At 45.6% G+C, this 27,311-nt stretch overlaps 2 protein-coding genes across 13 annotated transcripts in view; one reads left to right on the forward strand and one right to left on the reverse strand.

Moving 5' to 3' along the window:
• Window positions 1–1,107: 1,107 nt before the first annotated feature.
• Window positions 1,108–7,940, reverse strand: SEC22B (SEC22 homolog B, vesicle trafficking protein). The gene is made up of 5 exons (XM_083624798.1): window positions 7,781–7,940; window positions 7,083–7,192; window positions 6,749–6,909; window positions 5,782–5,928; window positions 1,108–2,559 (listed from the first exon to the last, which is right to left on the reverse strand). The coding sequence occupies exons 1-5, from the start codon at window positions 7,853–7,855 to the stop codon at window positions 2,405–2,407; spliced, it is 648 nt and encodes a 215-aa protein (XP_083480924.1). The 5' UTR covers window positions 7,856–7,940; the 3' UTR covers window positions 1,108–2,404.
• A 3,033-nt stretch (window positions 7,941–10,973) lies between these two features.
• Window positions 10,974–27,311, forward strand: part of PACS2 (phosphofurin acidic cluster sorting protein 2) — a 55,791-nt gene continuing 39,453 nt past the window's right edge. For 4 of the 12 annotated variants that reach the window (XR_014550951.1, XR_014550952.1, XR_014550953.1 and 1 more), the window contains exons 1-9: window positions 10,988–11,193; window positions 13,322–13,409; window positions 14,890–14,979; window positions 16,552–16,677; window positions 16,932–17,094; window positions 19,101–19,174; window positions 19,840–19,920; window positions 22,754–22,813; window positions 26,291–26,448. Coding sequence is in view for 8 of the 12 variants with exons in the window: in XM_083624629.1 (XP_083480755.1) it covers window positions 11,063–11,193; window positions 13,322–13,409; window positions 14,890–14,979; window positions 16,552–16,677; window positions 16,932–17,094; window positions 19,101–19,174; window positions 19,840–19,920; window positions 22,754–22,813; window positions 26,291–26,448 (971 nt within the window). In the remaining 4 variants the exon portion in view is untranslated. Of the gene's footprint in view, window positions 11,194–13,321; window positions 13,410–14,889; window positions 14,980–16,551; window positions 16,678–16,931; window positions 17,095–19,100; window positions 19,175–19,839; window positions 19,921–22,753; window positions 22,814–26,290; window positions 26,449–27,311 lie in introns of all 12 variants that reach the window. The other 8 variants (XR_014550954.1, XM_083624635.1, XM_083624636.1 and 5 more) reach the window with 5 other exon arrangements.

Genomic DNA, 27,311 nt, shown 5'->3' on the forward strand with positions numbered 1-27,311 from the left:
GGACTCCATTCCAGATTTGTGTAGGGCGTGTTCCTTAGCCTGTTGTTCTTCCAAAGATGTCCCGCCAGGCAGCTGGTATGGATTTTTACTCCCAAATCCTCTCACAAATGTGTATAGCCAGAAGAGGTTTAGTACCAGCTTGCCTTCTCCTAGATGGGCGAGCTTCCCAGGTATGGGGGTGTTAGGGGAAGGTTAGTACCTTTGGTGGGAGACACGTTGTGCTTTCTCTGGGGTAGTTTGGCCACCTTTGGTCCCTACCCTGCACTCACCTCTCACCTGTGGCTCCTAGAGGCTGTCAGCATGCAACAGCGGCCACACCTTGGGAACAGCTTCGACTGGCCATCTAAAGCAGGTGAGGGTAGCCGATGGGTCTCAAACCCTCAGTGACTTAGGGACTTCCCCTGCATGCAAAGACAGGCTCCAGAAGAATGAGTGGACCAGACCAACAGGGGGTCCAAGTGTCAAGAAGGTGGTTACTGCACTGTGCTGTAGAGTGAGATGAGAGGCAGATGCGGCTTCTCAGTGAAAATGTAGCATAGGGAAATAAGCACCCACTCTATTCATCCAAGTCATTTATAAAGATGTTGAACAGCACATGGCCAAAGGCAGAGTCCTATGACACCCTACTTGAGATTCTTCTTCCATTGACGCCGTCATGAATGAGGGATGTTTGGGAATTCGTTTTTAAAAGCTGAAGATCCATCTAACCGTGGTATTATTCAAATTACATTTTACTAGCTTGTCAGCAAGGATATCCCAGGAGACTTTGGCTTGTTCCCAACAAAGTCATTGCATGAATGGAATTCATTCTACTCATACAATGGAATTCCCCCTCTCTATTCTCCCCCTGCATGCATGCATGTACGCAGTCAATCAATCAATCAATCAATCCACATACATACACACAGACACACATGGCCTGGAGCAGGTTTGAGGATGGAGCAGGGAGGGTGAATTCCATTGCTTCAGTCATGTAATTACTTTAGCTGTATACAAACCAATGTCCACTACAACATTCCCATGAGCTACCAAACTACTATCAAAAAAGGGTGGTTATATATATCTGCTTGAGCTTCAAAACTTCAAATTAAAAATTGTTCGATAAAATGCTGTGAATTCACCTTTTATTTTTAAGAGAGAGCTGTAATCATGCGCTTGCCAATTGAAATAAATAAAACCAATTTTCTTTTCATTATCTCTGATGGAAACATAGTATGTGGTGTTCTACTCTTCAACTCCTTTTCTCATCCCCTTGCAAATACTCAGACAGGCTGCCTGAGAACACATGGGAGATTAGTTCTACTATCTCCTTATTTGAGATTCGCTCTTAAGACACATCTGAAAATACTTTTCACACTGCATGATAGCATCCCTCTGAGAGTCAGCAGTCCTTAGACACAGATACCAGAGTTCAGGACACTAACGGTTTCTGCTCCACAGGTTTGCTATACAGAAGTGGGAAATAGACAAAGATACAGTGAAGAAGAGAATGAGAAAGGAGCTTAATTTTTCAAAGCACAGACTGTCAAGAATTCAGGAAGAGACCTGCTCTTCTTCAGCCCTTTCGTGTGCCATGAGATCCAAATAGTAGGTTGTCTTACAGACTGCACAAAGCAAAAGAAATCGTGACATTTGCTGGAGAGAGGAAAAACCCAACAAGCAGGAGACACCAAGCCCCTCCCTGTAAAATATGCAGAGAATGTGGAACTTGCTGTTGGTTTTAAAAACATAGATTTATCTGAAATGAAGATGAATTACGTGCTTGTAATTTAATTCTGTGACAACTATTTCAACATTATACTGAGCACTTAATGAAGTCTGCTGAAGCAGAATTTCTTATCTACTTTCTAAATCAATGGTGTAATGATTCAATATATCTAACAATAATGAAGTCTACTGAACCAGAATTTCCTACCTGTTTAAGAAATTAATGGTGTAATGTCAGTATGTCGGAAGTACAGTAAAGACTCAGCCTTTAAACAGGAATTTCTGCACAAGTAGCAAGATCCAGACCCTTAAGAAAATATTACTAGCACCAGGAATGTTCATTAGAGTCCCTTTACTATGAGGGCTGGGATCATTTACAGGGAGAGGGGGGTGTCTACTGCAGCATCAACGCGAAAGCTGTGAATCAGCCTGATAAGCCAACTCAGGACTTCCCTCTCACATTAGGGATGGAAATCGTGCTGCTAGTGGGATGGACAAATTTCATGTCTTCTAAGTGCAAAAGAAAATCCAGGAAGCTTTGACATTTGGGAATTAAGATTCACCGGAAAGTAGCAGCAATTCTCACTATACAGTCATCCCATTTGGGGCTTCTAATGTACATTCCGGTGATCTTGGCATCTTGCAACTATGCATCTGCTAGGTTACTAGCTGTCCCTCTTTGGTGCCTGGAAACCTCTCAAAGCCACCAGAACCTCACATAGACAATCAACATGATAAAGAACACAGCGACAGCAGCGAGCTTGGCATAGGTGGAACGCATGTTCAAATATTTTGCATCCTGGCGATATTTCTTCGACAAACTGGACAGATTGTTTGCCTTGGAATCCAAAGCTGTTTCAAAAGAACAAATAATTAATAAGACACATTAGTATTTGTAGGTGTGCAGTTACGGATTTATATCGCATTGCCATATATTCATGCTATGTTTCAAATTAAAGGCCCGAATCTGCTGACTTCAGTCTGACCTAAGAGCAGACGTTTTCATTTTCCTTGCTGGAAAAATTACAGGAGGATGACAGTTTCTGTCAAGCACCCAGTGTCTATTATCTGCTGTTAATCAAAAAGTTTGCTTTTCGTTAGAAAAAGTGGCTTACATTTATTCCAGCAGCCGCCCACCATCTGAAAAGTCTCTCTGGAGGGATGTGGGACTCTTCTGAAGAACGTAGGAGGGGACATGGGGCGGGGGCTGCCCATAGTCAGGTTTGGATTCTAAGTAAAGGAAGTTCACAAAAGGGATGTGTCTTCTCCCATCCTTCCTCTATTGATTTGAAGGATGCTCCCACCCCAATTTCTGCAAAGGTTTTCAGAGGGGTCACAAGCAGCCGCAAGTGGGGAATGGGAGGGAAACTGCCCTTCCATTTATTCCTGTAGGTTAATGTATCTTAGGACCCAAGCAAGAGTTTTTTAAAAACTTCTCCTTGGTTTCTAGAACTCTGATGTTGCGGCGATAAGGTGGTGGAAGTACTAGCTGAGAAACTGAGGCACTGTCTGGGAAGTCATGGAATCCAGAAGCTGCTATGGGCAGGATGAAGGAGGACTGTGCGAAACCATCTTCCCCTACAACTTTTGAATTGTGTTACAGCAAAGATTTGGTCAATATGTGATGTGTAAGTTTCTCATTCAAAAGTGTCCCAATCAATAGCTAATACTGTTAGTCACTGTTCTGAGTTTATTATTCCCCACGAGCTCTGGTGTATCATTTTTAACGTGTAAACTGAATGCAAACTGTGCATCCTAAACTCATGTCAGAAGCATGCAAAGCTGAATTCTTTCTCTGCAATGCAACCCTCTGAATAAACCAGTCAAGTTTTTTTCTGAATCAATGTATGTCTGCCTATGTAACAGCCTGTGCATCTACCATTTATGAGGACCTCAGGCTGCTCCCCTACCCTTTCTGAAACTACTTGCAAATAACGCCCCCTCACAGACTTTCAGTTCTTGTATTCTGTGGGATACATGCCCCAAATATTTATATACTAAGATCCAACTACTGCCAATAACTCATCACCTGCTCACTGCCTGCCCTGCTGCTGCCACCACCCAGCCTGTGCCCTTTTCCCCCCCCCCCTGTGCCCTTGGAATTAAACCCCACTTCTCCATTAAAGAGAAGCTGGACACACATATTATGGGCACAGCAAGTGGAAGAACAGCTTGTCAGACTTTCAACAACTGCCCTGAATTCTATGATTATGTACTTCTCACATTTTGGGTCTGGGGTAGGACATGTAATGGCAAACTGAACTGCTCAATTGCTGCTCAAACAAAAGAGGAAGCAAGGAATTTTGAAAAGCATGAAGCAAAAGCTACAAAGGTGGAGAAGCAGAAGCTACAGAGGTGGAGCTCCATCACAGGGAAGAAATACCATTTGCCCAAGTGATGGGTGACTACTGCAACCACTGCCAAGTTAGGCATGGTTCCAGGCCAGGTCCCATTGCTGAAGCAATGAGGTATGAAGATACCTACCATAAACAAGCCACCTTGTTCAACATACAATTGAGATGGACATTCTGCCTGCTTTGGCTTTAGGGCAAAATCAGAAAAGGCAGATCTCTGTTCTGAGGAACTTATAATTTAAGCATGATGAACAAAAGAAAAAAAAAGATGAAGAATGGGATATGCAATGGTAACATGGGAAGAAAGCAAGCAAAAGAAGATACATATATTTAGGCCTGATTTAACTGGAAATAAGGGATGATCAATATGACGAAGGATTTGGAAACCAAGCCTTATGAAGAATGGTTGAGGGAGCTGGGTAGGTTTAGCCTGCAAAAGAGGAGACTGAGGAGATAGGGTAGCCATTTATAACTAAAGAACTGCCACATGGAAGATGGAGCAAGCTTGTTTTCTCCTGCTCAAAAGGGTAGGCCCTGAACAGAAAGGAGATTCTGACTAATCAGGAAGAGCTTTCTGATGGTAAGATCTGTTTGCCAGTGGAACCCACCTCGAAGGGTGGTGGACTCTCCTTCACTGGATGTTTTTAAGCAGATGTTGGATGGCCATCTGTCATGGATGTTTTAGCTGATATTCCTGAACTGCAGGGGGTTGGACTAGATGACCCTTGGGGTCCCTTCCAATTCTATGATTCTATGATTTAAAGAAAAAGAAATAAGTAGTAACACCCAGGTGTTATGGGGGAGAGCTCAAGGTACAAGGGATCGTGAGAGAACAGAAAAGAGTAGGAGACTTTAAGACACTATAAGAGTGCAGTCAAGTTTGGGGAAGATCATAGGGCACAACATGTCATTGACTAGTACACTAGTACAGGGCAAAGCTGTAGGGTGCTTTAATTCCAAGGAGAAGAATAAAGATTTGTTGAATGGGGATGGAGATGAGAAACCAGAGCAGAGATGACTGCTGGAGCACCACTAACAGAGTTTTGGGGAACAGGGGTCAGCAGGTTTTTGCCTGGCCAAGGCTGGAAATTGTTACGCTTGCTATGGTGCATGACATGATAGAAATTATTCCTGGTATTCTACTACACCCTTTAAGCAAGTTTCCAGGGGACTTAATAAAGAAAAGCAAATCAGAATAAAAGCAGTTAACATATACAGATAATGCTGTAGAAGCAGGAAAAAAATATATAAGAGCAGCATAAAATCATGAGTAAATATAAAACATGTATAAACAAACATTTATGAAGCCTGGATATATTAAAAAGTGTTCTCATTTATTTTATTTATTTTATTTATGTCCCACCCTTTACCAAAAAATCACAGGGCAAGCCACAAAATGGGGGGGGGGGAGCCTACATAAAAAGTCATTTGAATATTTATGACATGACATCAAAGCAACATCAGAGCTGGAACACATTCCATCTTGGAGCACCACAAGGGAGAAAGTAGCCTCTTACTGCAATTCCAATGGTGTGGGCCCCCGTAATAAAGCATCTGTTGAATATCTTAATGTAGGGAAAGCGCATGTGCAGACAGGGTGTGTTATATTGCACACAGCAGCTTGCCACAGCTTCCCCCGTTCCTACTGCATAGGCTACAATCGCACCTGATCATCCCATAAAAAGGCAGAGCAGTCTTGTGCATGCAACAGTCACCGTACCTGAAAGTGCCTCGCCTCGTTGTAGAACTTCTTCAATGTTAGCTACCATGATTCTCTGTACATCCTGCAACTCTGTGTTGATGGAGCCAAGGTTTCTTCTTGCACGACTGTCAATATATAGTTTCTTGGTTTTCTGGATATAAGTATCTGAAACAAGAGGTAGCTGCTCATGAATTAGTCTCTCTTCCCTTCAGTGTCCAACAGCTAATTTATGTCTTTTATTTATCAGTTCCACACATGTGGTCAGTCTTGGTTGTCCACCAATTATCCTTTATGGTGGCAATTTTCATTGTAGCATTCAGTGGAGAGGAGGTTTAACCTTGTCTCCACAATCATGGTCCTAATGAAAATTGGCTCCCCAAGACTGTTAGCTCCATTGGCATGCTTTAGAGCATTTTCTTCTAAAGGTAATAATAGGGTGGGATGGAAATTGTCACTGTGGTAACAGTTGGGAAGGGTTAAATCTACTCTCCCTGTGCACTGAGATCCTTATGAAAATTGGAACTCACATTCACCTATTGCTAAATAGGTGTTTTTGTGTAACACAGGTGTGCAACTTAATGATGGTTGCAGCATCACATGTAATAATAGTCCATAATTTTCCTATCAAGGTTGAGCAACCATGGTGGCAAGCATTCAGAAACTCTCACTGGTCCTAAGTACAAGAGTGTTTATAAGAGATGTCACAGATCACCCAAGAACAAAGAATGTCAGAGTCCACTGTATTTGTATGAGGGAAAGGGATATTTACATAATCTGACCGGATATTCTGTAAAGCTTCTGGGAGGATCCAGTCTCCGGGGTCTTTTTAGAGGACAGCAATTATTATTTTTTAAACGACTGTGCTAATGCAAGAAACTTTCCAGGAGGGAGAACTAGGGATGGCACAAGGAGAAGCCGCCATGAGGACTACCAAAGGAACCTTGCAGGCAGGCCTTTGCCTGATGAGGAAGGGGAAGAACCTCACCAAACTCAATGAAAGAATAGGGCCTGGACACCGTTGGGACCTTCTTTCCATGCTGCTCATCGAATTCTGAGTGCAAATCTTCCAGGTATGCAAAGGCCAGCTTTTTGGGGAAGGCAGCTTCACACAACACCAGGTAACACACACCTCTCTCAATGATGTAACTGCAAAAGAAAATACAACAGGTCTGATGTTAGCTTGACAGCAAACCAACTTCCATCTTTCCCAAATTTTCCCTAAAGACACAGAGCAATCATCCTCTCTAGCAACCCCTAATCCAGCATATGGTCTACAACTCCCTACTGAGCCTTTGCACCGGAGTCTTTGTTGTACTTACTGAAAAGTCATGGCTCCTGCTTCCAAGGTGCACCTGGTCGGAGACTGTTCATTGAGCTTCCGGAACAGCTGTTTGGCTTGGCTCTGGTACTGCTGCAGGTCTCTACCAGACTACAAAACAACACAAATCTTTAATGCAAAGCTCCAACAAGCTGACAGAGCACTGGCCTTTGCTCAGAGCAAAGTGTCAGTCACTGAGCCAATAGGAACTGGGTCAAGAATAACCAAACCCAAATGCTCCCCCTTCTGCTGCTCCTACTAGACTGTTTCCTCTATACAACAACAGAAAAGGCACCCAACTGGACCCCCGAAATTTCAGCTCAGGATTCCCAGCCCCCACAATGTGTTCGTCTAAGAAAGCAAAATATTCAGAGCGAAGGAAGAAAGGCTGTCCCTGCCTGCCTCGTCTCTTAGATGGGGGGTGGGGGCTCTCTCTTGCGGCGCGGGGAGGGAAGAGAAGCAGATTCATCCGGCCCTTGACTTCAGGAGCCAGGAGGGCCATTCTCGGCCGGGCCCGCTCAGCAACCGCGGACCTCCCAGGCAGGCCTGGCGGGGAGCCCCGAGGCCGACATCTCCAGCGGACCGACGGAGGCGGCGCCTTTGGAGCCAGGATCGCGCAGGGCTCCTGCTTCCGAGTAGCCGCGCCCGGAGTCCCGGGAGCAGGAGGTGGAGGCCTGGCTTGGCCTGGCCGTCGCTCACCTGCTCGTCTTCCTGCATGGAGGCGGCCAGAGGAAGCCCGTCGGCCACCCGCGCGATGACGGTGAGGAGCACCATGGCTGCCTGCCTCGCACCCGCGGCTGCCGCTGCGCCACGGCCCACACAGCGGAGCTGGCCGGAAGGCGAAAGGGAACTTCCGGGTTCGTGGGGAAAATGCTCCGGCCCACTTCCGTTCCGGTGGGTTTAAAGGCCCGGGCGGAACGCGGCGCCCCCGGAGCTCCGGTTCCGCTGCTGCCCTCCCGCTTCCCTCCGGCCGTCGGCTTCTCCGTGGCGTCCCCTCCCGGGGAAAGGACGGCGCGCACGACCCACAGCGCTCTGCGTGGGGAGCCTTGGGACTCCCTGCTGCAGCAGCGCGGGGCTGGGTTGGGAAGCGGCCGGAGGGAGCCGCCGAAAGCAGGCGGGTCGAGGGGAGGTAGCATAGCTGTCAACTTACAGATTTGAAAATAAGGGACCAGCAGCCAAAATAAGGGATTTTGCTTAGCTTATACAGAAATCCGGCACTGATGGATCCATGCTGCTTTGGCTGCGACTGACTGTGTTTTGCAGGGGGTTGGACTCAGTGGCGTAGCGTGGGGGGTGCAGGGGGGGCCGGCCGCACCGGGCGCAACATCTGGGGGTTAGGGTTAGGGGGCGCAAATCCACGGGTTAGGGGGCGCAAATCCACGGGTTAGGGGGCGCAAATCCACGGGTTAGGGGGCGCAAATTACTTGCCTTGCCCCGGGTGCTGACGACCCACGCTACGCCACTGGTTGGACTAGATGATCCTAAGGGTCTACAACTCCGACCAAAGAAGAGGGGCAGACAAAACTGATGGACGACGTCGACATGGCAAAGCTTACAGGCAGAATTGGAAACCAGGAAGAGAACCTCTTTAATAAAGAATGAGGAAAGTTTATAATTTAGTTGAAAAGCTGTTGTAAAGAGTTACATACATTGGTAGGATTGACAGAAAACTTGTAGTAAAAATTTGAACTATGGATGGACAAATGATTTATAAAAATAGAGTTATGTAAGGGATGCAGAGGGGGAAATCACTACATTAAGATGCTGCACTGGTTGGAGGAGATGCTAAGCAGCACATAGGGACTGCTGTTGTCCTGGCGCGAGGAGTTCCATCGGCCCTTCCCTGCCCGAGAGAGAGAGAGAGGGACAGGGACTCTCGCTCACGCTGGCCGCCAGCCGGGCATGAGGTGGTTGCAGCGCCACGGCGGCCGCTGAAGCGCCGCCCTTCTGCGTTCCTCCCTCAGGCCGCCTCCTCAGCCGCCGCCGCCGCTGCCACCTCCGGCTTCCCCTGGCAGCGCAGTGAAAGTCTCGAGAGGGGCTGCCTGCCCGCCCGCTGCCACCCGCCTCCTCACGACGCGCCCCTGAGGGGGGAAAGGGAGAGATGGAGATGCGGCAGCTCGTGCGCACGCTTTCTCTCGAGGCGGAGGACCCCGAGCTGCTGCATGAAACCCGGGAAATTTAAGGGACATCATCAATAAGGGACAGCTGCGGGACACGGCGCTGGGATAAGGGAGTTTCCCACCGAATAAGGGACGGTTGACAGCTATGGGAGGGAGGTGGCTCGGCAAGCAGCGGGGACGAGGCACCTGTAAGCCATCTGGGGAAAAGGCGCCTGGGACGAGGCGCCTGTAAGCCGCCTGGGGAAAAGGCGGCGTACAAATAAAGATGGCGATGTTATGACGGAGCGGTCGGGAAAGGGGCAAGGGAGGTCGGTCGGGTGTGCGTCCAGCAGACACAAGCCGAGGGGCCGTTTGCTCCAGTCAAAGGGCTACTCAGTCCAGCCTCCTGCCCGCTGAGCAGATGCCCCAAGTGGGAAACCCTCGAGCATAGCTGTCAACGTTTCCCTTTTTTAATAGGGAAATTCCCTCATTCCAAATAGGATTCCTCGCAAGAAAAGGGAAAAGCTGGCAGCTATGCCCTGGAGCAGGATCCGGATGGGAGAGCGACCCTCGCCTCCTTGGACTCCAGCAAGCCGTCTCCGTGGGGTGCAGCCTCCGTGGGGGCTGGTAGCCGCCCACAGCCCCCTCTCGCCACCGCCTCCACGAAGCTGTCGGACCCTCTTCGAAAGCCACCCGGGGGAAACTTGAAGGAAGACTCGGCGCTCCCTCCAGGGGACCACGCTGGCCACTTTTAAAGGGCGCAAAAGACACGTCGTGGGTGTTTAGCACTTCGCAGATGCGTGCAGTGAAGAGGATGAGCGGGAAACGAGTTTACTCCTTGGACAGGAGGCAGAGAGTTGGCATTTTTGCTGCAAAAATCGGATGCATGCAAAGAATTCCGTTTCAGCAAGACCCGGCGCTCGGTGGTCCAGATTTGCGCTCGCTTTTCCTAGATGGAAGAGGCAGCCCTTGGCTGAACCTTCACGCGGCACTTAAAACTCACAGATAGAAGAATGGCAGATGAAAATGATGGATTTTTCGGAGCTAGCCGACCTAACAGGAAGAGTCCGCGACCAGAAGGAGGAGGAGCAGGAAGAGTGGATTAAATTTAATGATTACTTAGTTAAATATGTTAAATTAAATTAACTGAAAACAGCTTGCATATACTTAATTGCCTTAGGATTTTATTTATGTTAAGTGATGAATTAATATGTTTAATTTCATAAGGTGAAGATCTAAGGATGTTAATGTTTATTTTATAAGAACTGTGATTTGGAAAACCGTTAAAAGGACATGCAATGAAATTCAACCAAGGGGAAGCGAGGAAGTCACTTAACAATGTTAATAAGTGTAATTTTCATTAAGGCTATGATTTATGTTTGTCTTATGTGTTTGTTTAAAATGTTGTGAAAACCAATAAAAAATAAATAAAACTCGCGGGTGTGTTTTTCAGTTTAGAGTGCTTTTATTTTTTTCTAATTCTTTTTTTTTTTTGCACGACATACAATACGGGGAAGCCAAGGAAGCCGGGCACCCGAGCTCCCCGAGTACAAAAGCAAAGGCGACCTCGGGGCAGCGTTTCCCGCAAGGGCATCTCGCAGGGAAGGGAGACCCGCGGAGCCAGATGCAGATGCAGCAGCAGCAGTCCCTCTGCTCCTCTGGCACTGCGGCGGAACCAGCGCCGCCGCCCGCCTCTCTCCCTCCCTCCCTCCCGTCTCGGAGGGGGGGGCGCTCTTGTGACGTCACCCTCCCGGCGCCCCTCCCCCCGCGGCCGGTCACGCGCGTCCCGGGCGAAGGTCCGCGGCTGCTGCGCCGGCGCGGAAGGGCCGCGGCGGCCGGAGAGGCGAGCCGCTCGCTGCATCCCCTCGGCCGGGACCCAGCCATGGCGGCCGAAGCGCGCGGGCGTCCGGGCAGCCCCCCGGGCGGGGTGGCGGCGGCGCCGGGCGGCCCGCTGCCCATGAACCTGTTCGCGGCCTGGGAGGTGGACGGCTCCGGCCCCAGCTGCGTCCCCAGGTGAGTCCCGCCTCCCTGGCTCCGCCTTGGGAACGCGGCCGGGCGCGGTGCCTTACGGGGATACCCTGCGGAGAAAGCCCGGGACTGGCAGCCTTCCCCTCTCCCTGCACCAGCCCAGCCGGACGCCCAGCTCGCTTCCTCGCTCTTTGCATTTCAAGGCAAACTGCTGCTGACCAGTGGCGTAGCGTGGGTTGTCAGCACCCGGGGCAAGGCAAGTAATTTGCACCCCCTAACCCGTGGATTTGCACCCCCTAACCCGTGGATTTGCGCCCCCTAACCCGTGGATTTGCGCCCCCTAACCCTAACCCCCAGATGTTGCGCCCGGTGCGACCGGCCCCCCCTGCACCCCCCACGCTACGCCACTGCTGCTGACATCGGCAGAGGCCTCCTTTGGAAAGCAAAGAGCCCTTTTTGTCCGGCTGCAGACGGGAGAACGAGGGATGCTCTGGCTTCCCCCGCTGCTGCCATTAATAATAATAATAATAATAATAATAATAATAATAATAATATCTTTATTGTCATTGCCCCCTCTCAGGGACAACGAAATTACTTGACTGCTCCATAAAAACACTAATTAAAACAATACAGTATAGTACAGCAAGGAAGATTAGACGACTTTCAAAGTCCAGGCTTCCCATTCAGGGCCGAGATCGCTCTGGAGAAGAAGCTGTTCTTAAGACGGCTCGTTCTTGTCTTCATCGTCCTGTATCTCCGTCCCGACGGCAGGAGCTCGAAGAGACAGTGACCAGGATGCGATGGATCTTTTACTATGTCCAGTGCCTTCCTATGGCACCTTGTGGCATAAATCTGCTCTAAGGTGGAGAGTGGGCAGCCAACAATGCTCTCTGCTGCCTTAACAACTCTGCACAACCCCATCCTGTCCTGGGTAGTACAGCTTCCGTACCACACACATAAGCCATAAGTGAGCACGCTCTCAATGGCACAGTGATAGAAGGCAAGCAGCAGTTTCTGCGGAAGATGGTTTTATATAGCAAAAAAAGGGTGCATGTCAGCAGCTGAGTTCAGGGCAGTTCAGGTGACATGTAGTTTGGCCCGCAGATCAAGAGAGAGGGCGATGATCAGATGCTCTCTCAATGCTGCTTCCTTTCTGGGTGCTCTCTGGTCTGTGCATGGGGAAGATCTCCCCGCTGCTGCAATAGGAAACTACCCTTGATTGCTCTGAAACTGGTATGAAATTTGACTGTCCCCCTGGAGGTCCCTGAAGCAGCTCATTTCAAACTTATCTGCTCCTCCTCGGGAAAATGCACCTTTCTCTTTGCCCCCCAAAATTTTTTTTATTGGTTTTCACAACATTATAAACAAACAAACACATAAGACAAACAAACATAAATCATAACCTTATTGAAAAATGACACTTATTAACATTGTTAAGGGACTTCCTCGTTTCCCCTTGGTTGAATTTCATTGCAATGTCCTTTTAACGGTTTTCCAAATCACAGTTCTTGTAAAATGTAACTTAAACATTAACATCCTTAGATCTTCACATTATGAAATTAAACGTATTAATTTGACACTTAACATAAATAACGGGGAAATGCACCTTTTGAGGAGATGCACCGTCAGTGACAACCCGCTCTATGGCTGCCTCCAGTTGTGGGCACCACAGCGAGTGATGCTTCTCTGCTTCTCGCTTCTGGAAGGACTGCCCTCCTGTCGTGGTCCTTACTGCGCCTCTCCTTTCTCATCCGGATGGTGAGTGAGGTGAGGTTCGTGTGACTAAGCCATCATTGTCAGCTAGCCAAAAATAGTGGCCATTCATAATAGAGGTGACCCAGGTGACATAGTGCACTTGGACATTAAAAAAAAAAAAAACTTCTGAAACAAATACGTTGCTGAGTCAATAAGCTTAGCAGGCATGGAACAACAAGGGATCAGGACCTCTTGTGGATCAGGACCTGGTTAAGGAAGCAGGGATAAATGGATAATAGAGAAAACCTGTGCTTTTTATCTCTTTCATAAACAATCTAGAGTTAGGGGTGGTCAGTGCAGTAACCCTGTTTGCTGATGATATTAAATCGTGAAATTGATTTTTAGTTTTGGCCCAGTTCCCCAATCCCTAAGTTATTTCCCCCAATATCACAGGTTTTGTTTCATTTTTAATTTGCAGGTTGTGCAGCTTGACTTTGAAGAAACTGATTGTGTTGAAAGAATTGGATAAAGATCTCATTTCTGTGGTAATTGCAGTCAAAATGCAGGTAATGCAAGCCTCGCTAGGTATAATAAGCTAATGAGGTGCTTTACAATTGAGCTTGCTAATATACTATTTATTGGGAGTTGTGTGATTTATTAGTGAGAAAAAACGGTTTCATTAATATACCATACTACAAATTGGGTACTGAGAAATCTATTGATACAGAATTGATGCTAATTTATACCATTGCGTTTTGGGAATTGTACATATTAATTCTTGAAACAAAGTTGTTCACATAATCTTAACTAGGTGTTACGCCGTTCATGAAAGGAACGCTCAGGGACGTCTTGACCCGGGAGTGCAAGAGGTGCAGGGCACCTGCTGTCTAAGCTCTTAACTATCTACCTGTTATGAAGTAATAAATAATTTTGATCAAGCTAGAAAAACAAAACACATATATACCTAGGTATTACTGAAATGTATACCTACTGTTTCACTAAAGGACTTTCGACTTTGTGTGCTCACTTACCAGACACGTGCCACGCCACTGGTGGTGTTTGTCATTCACAACGGTGGCACTTCTCAGACTCAGCGATGGCGCTTTTCATTCTCAACGGCGCCGTGCATGCAAAATTAACTAAATTTGGGGGCGCTGGGCGGATCTTTGCACCCCTCCAGCGCATATGCTAAAGACGGCCCTGGTGGCGATGTGGTCTAAACCACTGAGCCTCTTGGGCAGGCACAGGCAAACTCGCCCCTCCAGATGTTTTTGGGACTACAACTCCCATGATCCCTAGCTAACAGGACCAGTGGTCAGGGATGGTGGGAATTGTAGTCCCAAAACATCTAGAGGGCTGAGTTTGCCTATGCCTGCTGTTCGGATTGCGGATCGGAAGGTCAGCGGTTCGAATTCGCATGACACGGTGAGCTCCCGTTGCTCTGCCCCAGCTACTGCCAACCTAGCAGTTTGAAAGCATGCCAGTGCAAGTAGCCAAGTTACAGGGAACCAGGCAAAGGGCCTTCTCGGTAGTGGCACCCGCCCTGTGGAACACCCTCCTACCAGATGTCAAAGAGAACAACTACCAGACTTTTAGAAGACATCTGAAGGCAGCCCTGTTTAGGGAAGCTTTTAATGTTTGATGCATTACTGTACGTATTTTAATATTTTGTTGGAAGCCGCCCAGAGTGGCTGGGGAAGCCCAGCCAGATGGGCGGGGTATAAATAATAAATTATTATTATTATTATTATTATTAGTAAATAGGTATCACTGTTGTGGGAAGGTAAATGGTGTTTCTGTGTGCTCTGGCCCTCGATAGCCCAGTAATTGCATTAACTTGGACATTAGTCTGTGGGAAGAGTGGGGGTGGGGTCAGTGCCTCTGCAGCTGTTGTGGCCACTATGGCCAATAGTCACGGACAGTGGAAGAGGTCATCAAGCAACAGCTGGAAGCTGCCGTTGCCCTTCCCTGGTCTGTAGTGACACTTTCTACAAATCTGTGATTACTGACTAACAATAGCTGATCTGTTTTCCTTTTTCTGTGCAGGGTTCAAAGCGAATATTGCGGTCTCATGAAATTATGCTGCATTCTAGTGGGCATGTAGAAACAGAACTTGCACTGTCCTTTTCCCTGCAGGTAATGTAGGAATTCTTAATATTTCCCTCCTGCCCCTTCCTGTAAGCAGCTTAATTTAGGACATATTTTTAAAAACCGAAATGAAAAAATGACTCGTTGCTTCATCTGATATCCCACGGCATTGTAGAGGTGGAAGAGACTAGAAGCTTGCCTTGGGATATCTAGGGTGTTGTGGAAGAATTAAGAGCGGGGGTTCCCAGCCTTCTTCAGCCTTCGGCACAAACAGATGAAACACAGGCTAAAATCCAGACAAATATTCGAATAGGCAACCCTTCCAAACAGCCTACCAGTTTAATAATAATAATAATAATAATAATAATAATAATAACCTTGGTGGGGCATCAAATCTGAGAGCAGTTCTTACTGCATGCATCATGTCAGGTGTCCCATGCTTAAACGATGCACTAGTTAAGAAGCTAGATAAGGAAGGGTGGGATGTAAAAGTAATTAATAAATTAGTGAACTAATTTATCATCCAGTCTGATCAGGATACAAAGTACTCTGTCTACTCTTTAGGAGAGAGGGATCCACTTTTTTATTTCTTTATAGGTGGAGAACCAGCTTTCATTTATGGCTGCTGATTCATCTCCCAACCTCTTCCACCAGATTTCTGTGCAGTATTATTTACCAACACTTTTAACTATATCACAGTAGCTGTGGTTCGATATGGCATAAAACTAGCCAGTAAAAGTAACAATATGTTGCTTTTTCAAGAGAGTCTGTATTTTAGGCTTGTTCCTTGCCCAATTCTTCTTTCTGTGAAGGGTCTAATAATATTAAAGTCTAGTGTCATTCATCTCAGGGTTCTTAGAGACCACCTGACAGCCTTTCCAGGTGCTTCCTTGAGAAGGTGAATATCCTCCTGTTTATGCAGCCTAGGACCCTCATACGTATGTGACCGCCTCTCCTGGTATGTCCTGCAGAGGACCCTAAGGTCCATGAATAATAATAGCTTGAAGGTCCTGGGCCCTAAGGAAGCCAGACTATCCACCAGGGCCAGGGCTTTTTCAGTGATGGCTCCGACCTGGTGGAATGCTCTGGCCCATGAGACTAGGGCCCTGCAGGACTTGATCTCCTTCCGCAGGGCCTGTAAGACAGAGCTATTCCTCCTGGCCTTCAATTTGAATTAGCCTGATCCTCTATTCCCTTTCCCCCTTTCCTCCTCTATGAAGAAACCCTTTCTGGGACCCCACATTTAAATTCTTCTCTGGTCTCTTTACTGGCCCTAGTAAGGCCAATTTGGCCAGTTAGCCCTGGTGATCATTTGATGTCTACCGACTGGGTCCCCCCCCATGACCCCTGAATTTTTGAATTTTATTGATATTGATGCTGCATTTTATGTTGTATTTTATGGTGTTTTTAAGTCACATTTTAATCAATGTTTTTATTTGCTGTTAGCCGCCCTGAGCCTGGTTTTTAAACTGGGAAAGGCGGGGTATAATTAAATAATAATAATAATAATAATAATAATTATTATTATTATTATTATTATTATTATTGCTGCTGTTGTTGTTTTTGTTGTTTTTGTTGTTATTATTATTATAATAAAACATTTACATGTTTTATTTGCAGTATCCTCATTTCTTGAAAAGAGAAGGCAACAAACTTCAGATCATGCTTCAGAGGAGGAAACGGTATAAAAACAGAACAATTCTGGGCTACAAAACTTTGGCAATGGGATCTGTGAACATGGTGGAGGTAGGTGCCCCTCTGTATAGCTCACTAACATAAAGGGTGTTAACATACTTTTTTCTCTGGTCTTCTGTAAGGCTACATTGCAAAAGCATTGCTAAGGTTTGTTCAGATGTTGTGTTTATCTCTGACCAATAGCGGACTTGTAGGGACTTTGGCCGTAAAAGCCAACCCCAATTTTCTGACAACAAACATAAAGTGGGTAAGAAGTAGGGTGTTAACTTGTAAGCATGCTCACTCGCAGATATTGTGTCCCATAGGTGTTGCAGCACCCAAAAGAAGGAGGCCAAGTTTTGAACCTTTTCAGCAGCATCAAGGAAACTTCAGTCAAAGTAGCAGAGATATGGATCTTTTCACTGTCCAGTCAGCCAATAGACCAAGAAGACAGTGCTATACACATGAGCCAGAAAATCAAGTCTGCAGGTATCTCCAGAACTGTAAAAAGTTTACTTTCTGCACCTTGTGCCAATTGATGATGAAATGTTGTGGAGACAACTTTTGGGGTGCAACGGGTATTTGGGAATCTGCTCTTGAATATAATCCTTTTTCCATTTAAAGAAACACTTACATTATACAGTAATCTGCAGTGATCATGGAGCCCAAGAAAGTAAAATCTCTCACTGCCTCCATTTCTTCCCCTTCTATTTGCCAGGGGGTGATGGCCCAGTGGCCATGACCTTCGTTTTTTTGATGTTGAGCTTCAGACCATATTTTGCGCTCTCCTCTTTCACCCTCATTAAAAGGTTCTTTAATTCCTCCTCACTTTCTGCCATCAAGGTTGTGTCACCTGCATATCTGAGGTGGTTGATATTTCTTCCGGCAATCTTCATTCTGGCTTGGGATTCATCCAGCCCAGCCTTTCGCATGATGAATTCTGCATATAAGTTAAATAAGCAGGGAGACAAAATACAGCCTTGTCGTACTCCTTTCCCAATTTTGAACCAATCAGTTGTTCCATACCCAGTTCTAACTGTAGCTTCTTGTCCCACATAGAGATTTCTCAGGAGACAGATGAGGTGATCAGGCACTCCCATTTCTTTAATAACTGCAAAAGAAATAAAAGAGATTGCCTGCTGTTTTCCCTGTTCCTCAGTTACCATAAGTTGGCCAGGAAGTTAGGAGTGAGCCAGAGTGTCGTGTACACATTATGTCTTCGAAGCACCCTTCACCCCGAAGCACATTTGAAGCACATGTTTTTCAGTAAGGAATTCTGGGCACTGCTGTGTGTTATGGGTTGCTTGGAAGGGTGACTCTGTGCAAGGTAAACGACAGTGCCCAGAATTCTTTACTGGGAAACATGCGCTTCAAATGTGCTTTAGATATCTAGTGTGTATGGATTGTTAGGATCACTGCTGAAGTCACCAAAATACTAGAGTGGCAGCTTAAACTCACCCAGAAATCCCCAGATCCTATTGCTCTGAATTGGTGAGCAAGACTTACGATTTGGGGGAAGCAAAATGAAGAAGTAACCGTAAGGAAAAGGGTGGGTTTTAAATACAATAATATAAAGTAAAAAACAACAACCAACTTGAATTATATTGGTAATGGGCTGACAAATGAAGGAAGGAGGAATAGGGATTTATTTGAAGAGGGGATATTTGAAGAATGAATAAAATAGCGAGGATGAGCAATGAAAGCAGGGTACTAGAACCCAGGGTTTTGGTTGGTTTTTATTTTTTAAAAAAGCAGTAAGTGAAATATGTGCAGTTAGCAAAATGAATGCAAATAGGATTGTATTCTATGAATTGTGCGATGCAGCACACTGGGTTCTTTGTCAACTATATGTACACAAAGAAAAAAAATTAAAAGATACAAAAAGAAAACATCTGATTTTCCATCTGATGGTTACATAAAAAAAGAAAAATATATTTAGAGCATTCAGCCCATGCTAATATCCATCTTCTCCACTTTCTGTTAAACAATATTTGTTCTAAGTCAAGATGTCTCAGAATCTTTCATTTCTTTTCCCCACAAAAAGTCCAAGATAGGTTCCATAATTGCTATTGTTACCGCTTAATGTCAACCATCTTTTTTCTTTGGACTTCCTCTTTTGTATTTGCAATTGTATCCCAATCTCCTTCTCTAGGACCTTCTATTTTCAAGTGAGAGTACCATAACTTTAGTGGCATCATTCTCTGAATTCAGTCCAAATTGTACGCAGACTGCTTTCACTCTGCTAAAACTGAGCAAAGGCCAGGACTGAAGTTTCCCCAAAACTTTCCCCCCTCTCAACTCTTGCAGTTCCTGACTTTGTCGTCTTCAGATGGTTTTAATAAGAAGATTAAAACCAGAAGACTAGAAAAACAACAACTGTGAAATTGCCATAATGGCCCTTGCAGTTTTCTTCCTGGTTTGCCATTAAACCAATGTGCAGTTGTTGTTTTTAGTAAGAGCATAATCCAATTGCTTCTGTATCATTCTTCTTTCAGACAACTATTCCGAAGAGGAATATGAAAGCTTCTCTTCAGAACAAGAAGCCAGTGATGATGCTGTTCAGGGACAGGTATTGTCTAAGCAAATAAGCCCTTCGTAATTATCTTAAAAGTCGTGAATGCAAGGGAGTGGACTGGTTATTTCATTCATTTATTTTATTCAAAACATTTAGCCACTTGATAGCCTACTAGAGCAGCTTCAGAGAGAAACTGAAGGACTTATTAGGATTTCCCAGCCCACAAGATGTTGGATCCAAATGGTTTTCTTATGACTTGGGGAAATTTTTCTTGTCCCTCGTTGCTGGCAATCCTTTGAAAACCCTAGTCCACTCCTTCAGTTGGTTGTTGATGCTCTTTGATGGTTGATTCTGAGGAAGTTGACCCTCTGAATCACCCTCAAAGAAGCAACTTGGAACAGGGTCTCCAATGAAGGTCTTGCTAGGTTTCTCCGGTCAATATCCAGAAGATATCGAGGTCCTGAGCTTTAAAGAGGTTTATGTCAAAACCAGCACTTTGATTTGGGCTCGTAGCTGCTGCTGGCGTGGTAAAAGAATTAGTGTTGTAGGATCTGTTTGCCTTAAATAACAGATTTAACAGTTGGGACAGCTTAGTGTACGTTTGCATACATTTTAATTAATTAAAAAAAAGGCATTCCATCTGCCTTGATGTTGTAACACCCCTGTTCCCCTCATTTGACCTTTGTTGATGATCCTAACAAACGTTTCTTTTTCTTCAGGATTTGGATGACGATGAGTATGAGTTGGGAAAGCCAAAGAAGCAGTGGAGATCGATAGTAAGAACAGCATCCATAACCAGGGTTGGTGGAAATTAATTTTACTAACATTGATGTGGATTGGGACCAAGTGTCTGCCCAGAATGAAAGAGTGGACTAGATATGGCATGAGGTTTGGACGAATACAAAGCCACAGTAGTTGTATTCATATTTTTGTTTTGTCGTGCTTTGTTGTGAACCGCTTTGAGTGTAATGCATACAGAACAGAATTATAACAAGTAATAAGCAGCTAAAAGTGACTCGGGTGGTTACATGCATGGCAGGGGAGTAACATAAGCAGAGGAAACCTTTGTTTTGGTTGACTGAGGTTGCCTTTTTGTTCTGACCTTCTTCCAAGGAGCCCAAGAGGGCATACAAAAATTGCCCCCTCTCATTTGATCTGCCATTGCCTTGAAGGGGGGCTAGGTCGGAGCGATTGACCCAAGGTCATTTGGGGTGCTTCATAGCCAAGTCTGATAATTTGAGGCACATGCCATGTCCTGCTTTAATAATAATAATAATAATAATAATAATAATAATAATAATAATAGTTTATACCCCACCCATCTGGCTGGGTTTCCCCAGCCACTCTGGGCAGCTTCCAACAAAATATTAAAATACAATAGTCTATAAAACATTAAAAGCTTCCCTAAACGGGGCTGCCTTCAGATGTGTTCTAAAAGTCTGGTAGTTGTTTTTCTCTTTGACATCTGGTGGGAGGGCGTTCCACAGGGCGGGAGCCACTACCGAGAAGGCCCTCTGCCTGGTTCCCTGTAACTTGGCTTCTCGCAGCGAGGGAACCGCCAGAAGGCCCTCGGCACTGGGGTAGCACAGCTACCCCTCTGGAATTTTTTATTAAACATGAGCCTGATTCAGTAATAGCTTCCTCCTTCCGAAGAGTATGGAGATAGCAAGGTGCCCTTTGCACCTTTTCTTTCTATAGGGGCACATTCAGGGGAGCATTCAGCGTTCCAAACAAGCGTTTTTGAGCTTAGGTCAGTGGGCTTGATGAGACTTGGCTCACACTCTGACACATCTGGATACAGGCACCAGGGAGACAACACACTACTGGCTTGTGCCCTGGATTTGAAACACAAACCTCCAGCCTGGAAAAACAAAACAAAAATATGACTGTTCTCATAGGCTAGAGTGCAACCATAGTGCAACCATGCTACTTCTGGCACCTTAAGACTGGGTCTTGGACCTGGGGAAAAGAGAAATCCCCCATGATATATTAATTAATATCTGTTCCTACAGATGAGTAGCTTAGGGCAGGGCCGGATTTAGGTTTGATGAGGCCCTAAGCTACTGAAGGTAATGGGGCCCTTTATATGTCCAGCTGTCCTTTGTCGCTGTTTTTTGTATTGAATATATGCTATATGGTAATTTATGGACCTAATAAGTATCTAAAGCCATTCACACATACCAAAAGGAGCCTACACAACACAAAACACTGTTGCTGTATGTAGGTTTTATTTTATTTGTTTTTTATCTTACGGTATATTTTGGAAATGTACATCCAGTTTTTTTCCTTTAATTTTTTTGGGGGCCCCCAAAAGAATGGGGCCCTAAGCTATAGTTTGTTTAGCTTATACGTAAATCCGGCACTGGCTTAGGGACCTGTTGTGTTGTATTTGCTGTATGGGTTCAAGTAAGGATCTCCTTCTTTTATGCCTTTGACACAAATGGTATTTTCACAAGCATATAAAAGCCATTCCCCTCTTTCACTTGGCGGGGTTTGAAGTCCTGCTTCTTGCTTCCCAACTACATTCTATACCAAGAGCCACAAGTGTTTCTGTACTCTGTATATGCCTGTGGCTGTCCTTGTTGCATGGCCCTTACCCCCGGAGGCTTGACAAGAGTATTTCTCACCCAGGTACATCTTAAATCTTTGTCCCTGGCGGGAAGGGAGCCTTGTGGCTGATCCATTGTGTTGAATCCTCTTTCTCTTGCCATACACATTGCTAGCATAAATTTAAACAATTCCAATTGTTTTGGAATTTATTTATTAATTATTTGGGGTAGACACTCAGACATCTAGAGGGGTAACTTAGTGCCATGTCCCCATGCAAAAATACAACCTATATTCTTCAGACATCATCTATGTGCCATGGATTGCAGATTTTGTTGTAGAGTCAGTTTGTGGAAAACCGTGTTCTGATGAAAAAGACTCTGTTTTCTGTAATTACTTTGTTTTTAATCCTGTGTTAAGAGTCAAAAAACCAAAAAAATGTTAAAGATTTGTGTTAATGGAGCTGGCTTTGGATGAAATGCAGAGCTAACTGTTCCTAACAAACTAATACAACAATACACCTCTGTTAGAGATTTCTAGTGGCATAGAGTTCTAGGGTTGAATATATGCGATTGGAGATCAGGAGTGAGAGGAGCTCATTGGCTTCTTGGCAAAAAAGTAAAAAAGAAGCTACTCATCAGGAATTATTTAATCCTACTCCACTAAAACTGCAAAGTGAATGGTGGAATCCAAGCGCAAACAAATAGCAAAACACGGGAGATTGTGCTAGACCTCTGTGGGCTTGTCCTCAAGCCTCCAGGGCAATGAATGGCCAGCTGTGTCATTGCACTAGAGGAATATGAGACATCTCTGCCGACACAGAGACAGCAGTTTGCACGCTCTTTCCAGTATGGATCTGGAACTGGCTGTCCTAGCTGAACCGGAAATTCTGGCCCAGTTCCTAGTTGGGATGGAATTTAAACAGTCCCTCAGATGAATGAGCAACAGCCGTGGCCTGCCTTTTGTAAGCTATTTGCACGTATTAACTGAGAATAAATGGTGCATGGTTTGTTGTGGCGCTGTGCTTCAACACACAGAGATTGTGTGCTTTAGTGTTGTATTGATTGTAATCATTTACCTTTACAGCAGCAAAACTTCAAGCAAAAAGTAGTGGCCCTGTTGAGACGATTTAAAGTATCTGACGAGGTAAGCTGTCTCCAGCAACTTCCTTAAATTCTACATGGGTTTTGCATTATCCATCAGGCTAAGGGCACTTTCGTCAGAAGCGCAGAACCTCTTTTCGCAGCAGGGACTGGAAACCTTTATCATCTCAAGGGCTGAATTTCTTCTTGGGCGACCTCCTGGGGACCGTGATGGGCAGGGATGGAGGCAAAAGCAAATGCCGCGACAGATGTGACTCTTGTTTTTGCACAATAGGCTGCATTCAGCTGGGCATTTCTGCGCACACCCCCATGCATTCATCCTTCATTCCAGCCAAGGAATGGAACTTGAGGAAGCTGTGCCGTGTGACCTGGGCAAAGTTCCAAGAGCCAAATAAAGAGGCTTTAGTCTCTGGGACTGAGATTCTGCACTCCCGAGGTTTTACACCAAGGCTTAAAATGGCGGCAATGTACCCCCTAGTTTACCTGTCTGATTTCAATGATCTGGCAAATATTGTCCTTTGCGTGTGAAGCTTTGTTAGCCTTCTACAAGAGCGTTAATGTCATTGCCGAAACTGAATGGTCTCAGTAACCTTCTGTGCTTGGGTCTCTTCTAAACTGTAATAGGAGAACAGGGGAACCTTAAGAGCACAAAAACATTATTTTTGTATAATGTGAGTGATCAGTGTTTTTGAAACATTCAGCCGCTTATAAATTATTTTTAATACATAAAATATAATGGCCGAGGTGCCATTTACCAACTTATTGTTTCATGTGAAAGCACCTTAATTCTTTTATGAACTTTAGCGATCTCCCTGTCCTGCTTTCTTGGTAGGGGTGAACTTGACTTCCATTGAAATCAATGAAACACCGTGATCGACCTGTCCCATTGATTTCAGTGGGACTTGAGTCCAGGTAACGTAACCTGGCTCTCGCCCTCTGTTTCTGTAAAATGTCCTAAGTTATTTTGCCTGTATCTCGCACAACAAAATATGGGCCCTGGTAACTTCTTTGAGCGCCAGTGTGGTGTAGTGGTTAAGAGCGGTAGTCTCGTAATCTGGGGAACCGGGTTCGCGTCTCCGCTCCTCCACATGCAGCTGCTGGGTGACCTTGGGCTAGTCACACTTCTCTGAAGTCTCTCAGCCCCACTCACCTCACAGAGTGTTTGTTGTGGGGGAGGAAGGAAAAGGAGAATGTTAGCCGCTTTGAGACTCCTGAAGGGGGGTGAAAGGCAGGATATCAAATCCAAACTCTTCTTCTTCTGAAAGTAACTTCTGCCCAGTCTTCTGCCTCTCATAAAAAACAACCCTTTTGGCCTCCCAAGAACTCTGTTATTTGTAATGCTTGCTTAAGGCAGAACTTATTTTCTTACCCAACAGATATGCCCGATGTGCTTACCAAGACAACGAAGTAATTTGTGCAATTACCTGAGGGCGGGAATCATATAAAACAAAGAATAAACTTTTGGAGCAAAAATTCTTTTGAAAACGATTATGCCATTTCCTGCAAAATAAGTTTGGGCATTGTACAGATATTAAAAAGGACAACAATCAATATATTATCATTGTAAACTTGGGAAATGAATTATAAAACCCGTTCCTGCATATAGTTACACAATTTGTGCTTGGAGAACATTATCTCCCTGGTACTTTGCAAGCTGTATCAAGATTGCGCAAGCAAATGATCACATCTTGGTGGCAACGCCGGTTTTGTTTCATTTAGCTTCTTAGACTCACCAAAAAATGTCTCTATACCCACTTACCACTCAAACAGAATTTATTTTCACAGTGCAAAGGCTGCAGCCATCACCCCAAATGTGAACTTTGAAATAGGCTGTCTGGAATTGCCAATACATCAGAGGGTATCCAGTTTTATTAGAAAAGGTGCCATTTGTAATCATCTGAAAGGTTTTTCAACGGACACCACCAGATGGACACCAAGTGGGGATCTCATTATTCTCCCAGTTCAATTAAAGCACAAAAAATGTCTCCACTTCTGGAGGCTTCAGTGTTGGCTCTTAAGTGACATTTTGCCTCCTGCTCAAAGGTTAAACAATCATGCAACGTGACACAAAGAACAATAAAAAGGCAAGACACAGATACCAAAACTCACAGTTAAACATAGCCAGCATGGTGTTGGGGGGGCTTGGTGTCCTAGTGTCTCCTCTCGCATGAATACAAATGGACTCTTCTCCAGTGGACACTGGGAGACCCTCAAGGCCTGGGCAAGAGCTGGCTCACTGACAGGAAAGAATGATTTGCTGGACAACATGCCTTCCCTGTTGTACTTGTGAAAACTCCCCATCTGAGGGGTCTAAATCGCACAGGGAGCCTATACCACTTTTAAATCGTTATACACAATGCTTTGTTCCTAGAAAAATGGTGCTGATATTCTGGGCAGTTGCCCTGGCCGAAAAATTTCCTCGGGGGCAGGAAAAACAATTACAGTGGTACCTCGGGTTACAGACGCTTCAGGTTACAGACTCTGCTAACCCAGAAATAGTACCTCGGGTTAAAAACTCTGCTTCAGGATGAGAACAGAAATTGCACGGCGGTGGCAGCAGGAGGCCCCATTAGCTAAAGTGGTACCTCAGGTTAAGAACAGACCTCCAGAACGAATTAAGTTCTTAACCCGAAGTACCGCTGTACATGTAAGACAATTACATGTTTTATTGGAACTTCATTAAGATCTTGGCATACAGTTATTCCATGATGCATGATAATTAAATGACTTGCTGCAATGCCGTACCTTTTTCTGTGCTCTCAGTACCTTACTGCCTGGCTTTGGGAAGGAAGCAATGGGCTCCAGGATCCTGTCAGAGCCTCATGCCTACTTCCCCAAACCTGGGAAGTATTTGACCAGCTTAGGGAAGGAGGTGTGAAGCTTTGTCAGGGTCTGAGAGCCCTCCCGCCTCCATCTCCTCCTCCCCTAAAAGGGGCTTGCCGATCAGATGGTTGGCGGTTCGAATCCCCGTGACGGGGTGAGCTCCCGTTGCTCGGTCCCTGCTCCTGCCAACCTAGCGGTTCGAAAGCACATCAAAGCGCAAGTAGATAAATAGGTACCACTCCGGCGGGAAGGTAAACGGCGTTTCCGTGCGCTGCTCTGGTTTGCCAGAAGCGGCTTAGTCCTGCTGGCCACATGACCCGGAAACTGTACGCCGGCTCCCTCGGCCAATAAAGCGAGATGAGTGCCGCAACCCCAGAGTCGTCCGCGACTGGACCCAACGTTCAGGGGTCCCTTTACCTTTACTATGCATGCTTTTAAATAAATAAATATGAGTGGAGAAGGCTCCCTGCTGCAGAAGATCAGCACCAACATGAGAAAAGCGGTTGAGCTGAGCAACAAGAATGCAACAGAGAGGCAGGACTTGGTCTCTTCATACAGTTCTAATTTTGTGTGTATGGACTTGTGAAGAGGGCCTAGATATAAATACTTGAATGCAATTAATGACCAGGATGATATTTGCATTTCAAGGAAGCCTCCATTTAACACACTTTTATGCTGCTTGTGCTTTTCTATCTAGGTTTTGGATTCTGAGCAGGATCCAGCTGACCATGTCCCAGAAGTAGAAGAAGACCTAGACCTTCTCTATGATACACTTGATATTGAAAATCCTAGTGACAGCGGCCCTGACATGGAAGATGATGACAGCGTCCTCAGTACTCCTAAGCCAAAGCTAAAGTAAGAAGAGATTTTGATGGCAGCTTTGCAGATTCTCGAACCGACTGTCTGTTAGGATGAGAGATGCTGGGGCAGCTCTGGGGAAATAATAATAATAATAATAATAATAATAATAATAATAATAATAATAATAATTTATTATTTATACCCCACCCATCTGGCTGAGTTTCCCCAGCCACTCTGGGCGGCTCCCAATCAAGTATTAAAAACAATACAGCGTTAAATATTAAAAACTTCCCTGAACAGGGCTGCCTTCAGATGTCTTTTAAAGCTAGGATAGCTACTTATTTCCTTCACATCTGAAGGGAGGGTGTTCCACAGGGTGGGCGCCACTACAGAGAAGGCCCTCTGTCTGGTTCCCTGTAACCTTACTTCTCGCAATGACCGCCAGAAGGCCCTTGGTGCTGGATCTCAGTGTCCGGGCTGAACGATGGGGGTAGAGACGCTCCTTCAGGTATACAGGACCGAGGCCGTTTAGGGCTTTAAAGGTCAGCACCAACACTTTGAATTGTGCTCGGAAACGTACTGGGAGCCAATGCAAATCTCTCAGGACCGGTGTGATGTGGTCCCGGCAGCCACTCCCAGTCACCAGTCTAGCTGCCGCATTCTGGATTAATTGCAGTTTCCGGGTCACCTTCAAAGGTAGCCCCACGTAGAGCGCATTGCAGTAGTCCAAGCGAAAGGGGGGTGGACTGTGTTTTGGTACCTGCCTGCTTGGTCAAACGGCTATTTGGGCAGCAGTTTTGCACATGAGGGAGGGAGAGATCTTGGGAAGGATAGACAGCAGCCTCTCACATTTTGGCACACGGTTTCTAGAGGTTTCTATAGCCTCGGCCATGTTTTGGAGCTCCTAGCAAAAAACA

The sequence above is a fragment of the Podarcis filfolensis genome (assembly GCF_964270895.1).
Source record: "Podarcis filfolensis genome assembly, chromosome: 7".
In the NCBI taxonomy this organism is placed as follows: domain Eukaryota; kingdom Metazoa; phylum Chordata; class Lepidosauria; order Squamata; family Lacertidae; genus Podarcis; species Podarcis filfolensis.

Excerpts from the sequence above, each read along its gene's own strand:
- SEC22B (XM_083624798.1), bottom strand. The coding sequence starts at position 7,855 with ATGGTGCTCCTCACCGTCATCGCGCGGGTGGCCGACGGGCTTCCTCTG. Across the intron at positions 5,929-6,748 it reads CTATTCTTTCATTGAGTTTG|ATACTTATATCCAGAAAACC; the intron begins GTGAGGTTCTTC and ends CTCTTGTTTCAG. Across the intron at positions 2,560-5,781 it reads ACGAGGCGAGGCACTTTCAG|CTTTGGATTCCAAGGCAAAC; the intron begins GTACGGTGACTG and ends CTTTTGAAACAG.